Source organism: Tachysurus vachellii, chromosome 8 (assembly GCF_030014155.1).
Source record: "Tachysurus vachellii isolate PV-2020 chromosome 8, HZAU_Pvac_v1, whole genome shotgun sequence".
Taxonomy (NCBI): Eukaryota; Metazoa; Chordata; class Actinopteri; order Siluriformes; family Bagridae; genus Tachysurus; species Tachysurus vachellii.
In genome coordinates, this window is record NC_083467.1 from 1,175,706 (window position 1) to 1,185,000 (window position 9,295).

Here is a 9,295-nt window from a genome sequence, read left to right on the forward strand (position 1 = left end):
AGAGTTTTAAAGAGAATGTTGAGAGATTTTTTTGACCTTATTTAGCCTAATATACAGTTTCATCTCAGGAGGATGCAGTAACATCAGATGCAGAGGATGCAGAGATGTCCATGAAGTGACCAGTTTGTTTTGTTATTATTACTGGGCAAGAAAACACAAAAGAAAAAACATCTCAACTTCTTCATTCTCAAGCTACATGGATACCTTCCAAAATGTAGTGACCATGCATAATGAATTTTTTCAGAAATATTTGTACACACAATAAAGCTAGGCACTAACCGTATAGACACGATGTACGGAATATGACTGGAATTGTTTAAGGAAGTGCTTTAAAAGAGTAAATGATTACACATTAACTTAGAAAAATAACAAGAACCTGTTACCGGACCTCCCAGGATGAGTCACGATTTAAGCATCGGCGATACGTAGAAGGAAAAAGGAAGTGTGGGACCCAGTGATGAAAGTGCTTCTTCACAACAGTCACAACGACGTGTAGTGTGAACATGTGAAAGTGAGAGACGGCTCTGGGAATAAAGGAACTTACTAAACTGACTAAATGCAGGTAAAAGACTCGTACATTTATAAACTAAAACCACTGAGAAAATACTGCATTTGTAATTTATGTATCTGACTGTTTGAGATGTGCATTTTAATATAAATATTCAGCTATTACAAGTAGATTTATTTTATATAATGTTTTATAGACAAACTATAGACTATAAACTATAGACTTAAACATTTACATGATTTGGGACATCAATTAGATTTGGGACATTAATTAATATATATATATATATATATATATATATATATATATATATATATATATATATATATATAATACATTTTCTCACTAGTCTGCTCCAAGAAGGGCTTTTGAAACCATTTTATAATAATAATAATAATAATAATAATAATAATAATAATAACAAAGACATTAAAACTGTGGAATGAAATATACGGAGTTGCCAGTAAAAGTGTTGCTTTATTATTTCCTCATTACATCATTGGTCCTGGTGCTGAAATAATAGTAAATTAACTTTCCAAAATATTCACTTTGTTCTATCTTTATTTTAGGCATCTGTGGGACAAATGACTCCGATAACAGAAGTTAATGACAATGAGACCGGCGTCTGTTTGTCTGCCGATTTAACTATAAAGCATTATTACCTTCCTATTATGTATGGGATTATATTTGTGTTTGGATTTGCTGGAAATCTCATGGCCATCATAATTTACGTGGTCAAACTGAGACCTTGGAAGAGCGGGAGCATCATCATGGTGAACCTGGCGGTAGCCGACTTGCTGTACGCTCTCAGCTTACCTTTCCTTGTCAATTTCTACATCGTCGAGAACTGGAGGCTGGGCGAGTTTATGTGTCGCTTCCTCCGCTTCTGCTTCCACTTCAATCTGTATGGTAGTATCCTCTTCCTTACATGTCTCAGTGTCTTCCGTTATGTGGTGGTGGTGCACCCACTTCGAGCAGCTCAGGTCCAAAGGGCTTCTAGAGGTGTCGCTGCCTGCTTGGCTATTTGGGCCATCAGCCTGTTGGAGATCGGCCCAATGCTCAGCATGATCACAACCCAGAAATATGGTAACACCACGGACTGTTTGGACTTTGCCAGCAATGACCCCAATACGGTGTGGTGGTATGGCTGGCTACTCAGCGTGTTGGGCTACTTACTACCCCTGGTTGTGGTGTGTTGGTGTTATACACGTATCAGTGGTGCACTGGGCAAAAGCCTTTCAGCATCTAGGCCCAGCAGGGTACGAGCTCACAGACTCACAGTGATTACCTTGTCTGTGTTTGTCATGTGTTTCCTGCCCTATCACATCCTGAGGCAACTAAGAGTAAGCAGTCTGAGGAGCAACGTGACATCCTGTTTGCAAATGAAAATCATCAACGATGCCTACATGCTTTCACGGCCGTTGGCAGGCCTCAACACCTTCTTCAACCTGGCACTCTTCACCTTGGCCGGAGACAAGTTCCAGCAGGCCTTCTACAGCCTGATTTGCAGAAGGAAACCTACCATCAATAAGGTAGCAGTGATCTGCTGAAGATCTGAAAATAGACCTTTGTTGTACTCTTCATTCGAATTAAACCGTATTACAGAGCACTAAATCTGAATCGTGTTTACTGTATCGACAAAGAACTGACGTTTAAATCACCCGAATTCCAACTGAAGCAAGAAACGTTCAACATAAATGATTAATGTTACTTTGGCATAAAGGATTGAGCTCGTTTGTCAAAGACTGAAAGGGTAATTAAATGCACTGGTAGGGCAATTACCTCAGACGATTATTTCAACATACAGTATGTAGTGAGAAAAGAACAAACCTTCTTCAGTAGTTCAGGACAGTCGTTAAACATTTACACAAACATCAGGAAACGAATGCACGAAACCCAAGTACCTTTGTTCAGCTATTAACAACTTTTTTCTTTTTCTTTAGTTTTGTTCACATGAATATAAGAATTATTGCATCAATTAATACATCAATAATAAAACTAAATGAACATCAGCTGATTTAAATTACAGATTCTTTTTTAATTCACTATTTTCCAACAACCGAAAAACTAATAAATAAACGAATGATTTTTTTTCCCTTTAAGCCTCCACATGTACCACACTCCACATAATTTGGGTTTAAAATAGCGAACTCTGACTGTGGGAACGAGTCGCCGAACAGAGACAGAAGGTATTTCTGCTGATTTCTTCACAGTAGATGAATCACACCACCTGATGAGCTGAAACTCAACGGCTATCCATTTGCTCTGCTAATTTAGTGCAGTGTGTCACCGCTAAACAGTTTCCTGCAGGGGTCACTGGCACACAATCCCAATCGATTTGCGTTCGCTATAATTCACTGTCCTTGTGTGTGGCTAAACTGAGCTTCAGAAACAGCAGACGTGGGATAAGTAATGATTAATAATACTGTTAATTCGAGTGTGTTTTTGTGCTTAGAGTCAATCATTTGAAAATAAATACGATGAATCGATGCCACCTTTACTGGAAGTTAATTATTTATTTCTTTACTTGAACAGGTTATTCATTATTTTCATTTCATGTACTGTATTTTAATAGGAAAGTATTTAAATGAAGAATTTTCTAAATTCTTCACCAGCGTGACAAAGATGAGAGTGGGAAATGTCATCGAACGTCAAGGCCGGCGTGTGTAAGATAGTTGTTTTATTGAACTTTTATTTCAGTCCGATTCGATCCTCTGTAATTCTGTTCGGCTCTTTTTACGCTTTATGTCGTCTCTAGTTCAGTGACTCACCGATGGGAGCTGTGCCACAAAGCCCAGCACTCGGTCTTCAACTTTCACACACACTGGACGAGTTCCATCCAGAAGAAGCAGAAAATAGAAGTCAGTGGGGGGGCGGGGGGTTGGGGGGGGGATGCTCAAGTATTTTGGTGATGCAGTTCAAGTTTAATTTTATCTCTCACCCCTTCCCTTCCCTTCCCTTCCCTTCCCTTCCCTTCCCTTCCTTCCCCAACACCAACACCAACATTAACTCCCAATAAATAACTGATTCTACATCTGCATCTTTTTAAAAGATCGTTTTAATTTGCATTTGTATCACCACCAAACGATGGCATGATATTTCCAAAAGATTCGCAATTTCTTTGTAGTATATTGCACTTCAGTGACCAAAACAGTTTGAACGCCGTTTGTAACACCGATGGCAACGATTTCATTATGTTACACTCTGTCTCACTCTGTCTTATATACAGTACACGACCGTACACGCTCACGCTAACACAGACGTCATGTTTCTATCTTCACTTGCACATATACAGTTAGCCTCGTACCAAGCAGGCAATGTAAACAAAACACACAAACACAAAGCAGCAACACACAATTATATTTTGTTTGGTGATTACAACCAGCTTGTGTTTCATTTTCCATTGTTCAGGTTTTTTTTTTTAAAATGATGATTCCCATTACAGAGAAAGTGTGTGTTAGTGAACGTAGAGCTAAAGACTAGGGTGTGATCTTGTTCTGTATGTGACTATATGACTGGCATCTTTCTAACGCTGAGAATTCACTTCATGATCTCCTCTGTATATCTGTAAGTGACAGACAGGAGGAGGAGGAGGAGGAGGAGGAGGAGGGAGAAGTCTGTCTTACATCAAGTACTTTCCATTCCTTATTATAGCTCCTTTACTTTCTCAGGACTTCCAGGCAATAAATTCACTAAACATATCCAAGTATCCAAACGTAGGTGTCTTTTGTTGTGTAAAAATAATTTAGCATCTTGAACACATGACTCAAAAACACCTTTATACGTTTCGGCTGAAAAAAAAAAAAATAAAACAAATCCTGAACCTTGAACCATCTGAACGTTGGTTTGGTTTTCACGGGGCACGTGACGGAAAGTGATTCGAATAGTTTTTACTATACAATACTACAATACACTACGACCGCCTACAGCTATGACGCAGGACGTGTTAGAAGCCAGTTCATATGTTTTACCGTATCCAGACTCAGTGCGTTTCTTTTTCTGCATAGCATTCGTTTGTAATTATCAACACTCCTAACGATGAAGAATGAATTAATGATGAACCCCTAGAGAAATGATCGGCAATAAGCCACGTCCCTGATGTGTATAAAGGGTTGGAGATACATGTACGGGATCTTGGAACAGCGCTGCATGAATAATCTCCTTTATATTTTTAGATTTATGTGTCTGAACACTTTCTTTAATTAAGACCTCAAAGCTTCACTAGGGCTTAAATGCAGAGACTTTTGAACGTTGTTTTTTTTTTTCTCCAACCACAACCAATGTGTTCATGAGTTCTGTGTTGAGTCCATATAGTTTCCTGGTATTTAGCAGAAGGACTCAGGAAGTCAATAATGTTTACAAGAGCACTTGTTTTAAACCTCCCAAATCACCTCTGATACATAAGAAGGACTTTACAGACAGAACATTAGATCTTCTTCTGCCAAAATGTTCTAATGCTCAAAGGGCAAGTTAATGACACATGAGCTGAAACTTTAATTGCATTTTCCACATTGCATTTAATAAATTATTTTTTTGTTATTTCTTGCATTTATTTTAAATATTCAGGCTTGACATTAAATTTGCACATATATGTAGTTTCTCACTCGCTCACTCAATCATCTTCTACCGCTTATCTGAACTACCTCGGGTCACGGGGAGCCTGTGCCTATCTCAGGCGTCATCGGGCATCAAGGCAGAATACACCCTGGACGGAGTGCCAACCCATCGAAGGGCACACACACACACACTCTCATTCACTCACACAATCACACACTACAGACAATTTTTCCAGAGATGCCAATTAACCTACCATGCATGTCTTTGGACCGGGGGAGGAAACCGGAGTACCCGGAGGAAACCCCCGAGGCACGGGGAGAACATGCAAACTCCACACACACAAGGTGGAGGTGGGAATCGAACCCCCAACCCTGGAGGTGTGAGGCGAACCTGCTAACCACTAAGCCACCGTGCGCCCCTATGTAGTCCTTTTTTATTTTGCCTAAAGCTATGATTTTATTTTGCATAGAACCTTTTTTATATATATATATATATATATATATATATATATATATATATATATATATATATATATATATATATATATATAAATGTAATAACTATTTTTTGATGTTGTTAGTGTTTTAAACTTGATTTTAATACATTTGGGCTCCTGCTTTAAATGGTGAGTGTCCTTAGTGTGTGTGATGACTGATCACTTCTGAATGGAAATCTAGACTCGTGTTCAAAGACGCCTTCACATAAAGCCACATACAAAGACACCGCCGGGGCAGATGGTCTTCCACTGTGCTTCAGTGAAACAGAATACAAAACGTGTGTTTGTGTGGTCATTTGAGATGCCAGTCTGTGTTTAGGAAAATTTTAATGGCAGAAAAATTCCGTAGCCATATTTTAAGCTACCGATGTTGCGTTTCAGATATTAGTCGTGTGCGTGTTTAAGGAATCGTGTCTCAGTGTGCTGACTGGAACTGCATCTCAAACACAAAAAGAAGAGAGAAGAATGAATAAGAGATGAGAAGATGGCCACCCCATGTACAACTTGGCTCAGTGTGCCTTTTTTTGTGAGCATCACCAGCGTGCCACCTGGCTGGTGTAGTCCTCTGTGGTGGCAGGCTTTTCTTCCCACTGCCTTTTACTCTGGTCATGTTGCCAACGCCGCTCCTGCCTCTCCTGTTGGCGTGCAAACTGCACTCTCTGCAGGAATAGTTCCTTGGCAAACCTGTAGAGTTGAACATCCAGGAAGTTGAGGCGTTCGATTCGCTGCCTAACGTCTTGCCGCAATTCCACGCCAGCAGCGCGTGTGCTATTGAGCTGCGTAAATGCCGCGATAAAGTGCAGCCGAAAAGTACGCTCAAACAGGTACTGTGTTTTACGCTGGAACTCGGTCAGTCCGTAGAAAGCCATGTTTTTCAGATTGCTCATGGCGCTGGCGAGCAAGATTGCACCTCGTTCGCGCTCACCCATGGACGAGAGATTGTAGCAGCCGACCAGGCTCAGGTCAGCCAGCATGCGGACCTGCCGGTTGTTAGCCAGGTTGTGTGGGCATGCCATAAATTCTCCCAGTGTCACACCTGACCAGTCATCACCACTGTAACACGAAGGTAGCTCGGCCTGGGTAGGCGCGCGTCCATCACACATATGGAGAGACGTTTTCCAAGTGGCGCCACGCTGCACATGCTTCCATTCACTCAGATAGCGTGACACCGGGTCCCGCAGCATGGTGATGTAATAGAAGTTCCTGCAATGGACAAAGCAGAGGAAGTAAGTTTCAGACATAATGTTAAACAGGTCATAATATATGAACCTGATCAGTAACATCAATTAATTTCATTATAAATCAAGTATCCAGAAGCTTAGCATAATTAGCATAATCTTTTCTTCCTTTTTTTCTTAACATTCCCTGACAGTAAGCTGAAGGCTTTATTACTGTGATCAGGTTGTTCATGCATCAGTTACCCACACGTTTCAGTCCAAAATTCAAACAGCGTAATTCACAGGATGCTTTTAGGAGAGCAGCTGTTACATGAAACATATTTTACACACATCAGTGCTTCTAACGAGACAGGCTATCTGCTTTATTCTCTGAAATCCTGGAATGACTGTTGAACACAGATGAAAAAATGAGAACATTTGTTTTAAAGCTGTAATCCTTCAGCGCACACGGAGGCGAAAGAGGACGAGACGCAAGACGGAAAGTCCTGGATTTCGAAACAATCTATAAATAAATAGATTTATCTTTTTTATTTTAATTCATTTATTTTCCAAATTGTTGTAGTGAATATAAAAAATACGACGTGCATGCATCATAATAAACTATTAAAAAAAATGCATTGTACCAGAGGAAAAGGATTAAGTGATAATACACTAGCTTTTATTGTATAAATAAATGAATACACAATGCAGCCTGATACACAAACGTAAAAAAGGAAAGAAAGAAAGAAAGAAAGAAAGAAAGATAGAAAGAAAGAAAGAAAGAAAGAAAGAAAGAAATTAATAAAATACAAATAACAGAAATGAAGTTCTACATTATGTTGGTACATTAAGGCTACTGTAAAGGTTTCAAGACAATTGCACACATTCTGGTTATTTTACACTTCAGTGCTGAGAGAAACTTTCTAAAACCTCTTGAAAAGGGTCCGAGTGAAGCCCAAAAACCCCTAGAGGAACGAGTCAGAAGAACCCGAACCTGCAGTTGTTTTCTGCAACGAGATCCTGAGAAGCAGTATTTCATTCTCTGAGGATAGATCTCCTCTGAGCTAGAGAGAAAATGGACTGAAGGCAGCACTACTCTGATGTTTCCCCAGAGAGGAGATGATGGTTGGAAGAAGGTTTTCTCTTTTCATCTTTATCTCCCTCAGGCAAAGGTGGACATGACATATTCACTACACTTTTAAATTGCACATTTCTGCCCAAAACCAAACCTTCTTTTGGGCTCTTCTGCGGCTCGTTTTTTATTTTATCCTTTTTCCAAGGTCAAGCAAGAGACTCAGATAGAGGTGGGGGTGGAGGAGGGGGTGGGGCTAGTGGGGGTGCTAGTGTGAAAAGCAGAGATGGGGGACTCGAGTCATATGACTTGACTCGAGTCAGTCTTGAGTCACAAATTTGAGACTTGCTTGACAAATATTTAAAAAAGACTCGACTTGACTTTGACTTGACATTCATGACTCGAGACTTGACTCAGACTTGAGTCAAAAGACTCAGAGATGGGGGACTCGACTTGACTCGAGTCAGACTTAAGTCGCAAATTTGAGACTTGAGACTTGCTTGACAAATATTAAAAAAAGACTCGACTTGACTTTGACTTGACATTCATGACTCGAGACTTGACTCAGACTCGCACGTGTGTGACTTACTCCCATCTCTGGTGAAAAGAAATAAAAATGTACACTGAAAAGTTTCACAACAAAACATCAATGAGCAAATGAGTGAATATGAGCTGTAACATCTTACAGCTGCTGACAAAACCACCACATTTCAGGTCCAGGACTGAGATACAGGTAAGAGGTTCGTTTCCCCGCTTCAAGCTTCACATTAACCCTATTCAGGAACATTAACTCGTCTGAATTATCCACGTATGAAGCATAAATCTGGGCACAGCTTGATTCTCCGTATCGTTTTCTGTTCTCATAATATACGCTTGAGGCCTAATTGCTACTCATAACTGCCACTTACTGAAGACCCCATTCACCACAACAAGGCATCATTTGGCAATGATGGTGAGCAGAAGGGACGGAGGGTATGAGGGTAATATACACACACGACAGAGATGTCAGGCACTAGCCTGCGATTAGTACAGTGCTTTTGGCAGTTATATCCTAGCTCTTGCTCCTGGAGTGTCTGAAATGCAGACACGCTCTCATTAGTCTGTCTCCGGCACAGAAACACATGCAGCACGCGTTGTTGGAGCAAGCCGACTGTGAGGGGAAAAAAAGAACCCCGAGCCGAACACCATCAGTGTCACGCTGCATTAACCTCAAGCCATTTCAGCAACGCTATCTGCAGCGTCTGTGAATAACACTATGAGTATAAGCGATGGAGATGAGCAGAATTCCTGCATTGAATGAGCCTTCAATATTTTGACAATTACATTTTTTACAGGTAGCATTTGTCATCCTAATAGTAGAATCAAGATACAGCATCACATCGTTCATTAAAAAAAAACACTTTTCTTTGCTTTCACTATACTGTAACTACACTACATCTTTCGCTTGAAACGTCATATTCTCAGGAGTTATTAATTACAGGCTATAAAAATGAGTCCGTTTTATT

The 9,295-nt window shown here is 40.1% G+C and overlaps 2 protein-coding genes across 2 annotated transcripts in view; one reads left to right on the plus strand and one right to left on the minus strand.

Annotated features, from left to right (window-relative positions):
- Nucleotides 1-505: 505 nt before the first annotated feature.
- LOC132850586 (2-oxoglutarate receptor 1) lies at nt 506-2,835 on the plus strand. The gene is made up of 3 exons (XM_060877228.1): nt 506-562; nt 1,078-2,040; nt 2,612-2,835. Exons 1-3 carry the CDS (start codon nt 557-559, stop codon nt 2,636-2,638), a joined length of 996 nt encoding a protein of 331 aa, XP_060733211.1. The 5' UTR covers nt 506-556; the 3' UTR covers nt 2,639-2,835.
- A 2,850-nt stretch (nt 2,836-5,685) lies between these two features.
- Nucleotides 5,686-9,295, minus strand: part of hs6st3b (heparan sulfate 6-O-sulfotransferase 3b) — a 53,651-nt gene continuing 50,041 nt past the window's right edge. The window contains exon 2 of the mRNA XM_060875676.1: nt 5,686-6,764. Coding sequence (XP_060731659.1) covers nt 6,095-6,764 — 670 coding nt within the window. The 3' untranslated portion in view covers nt 5,686-6,094. The remainder of the gene's footprint in view (nt 6,765-9,295) is intronic.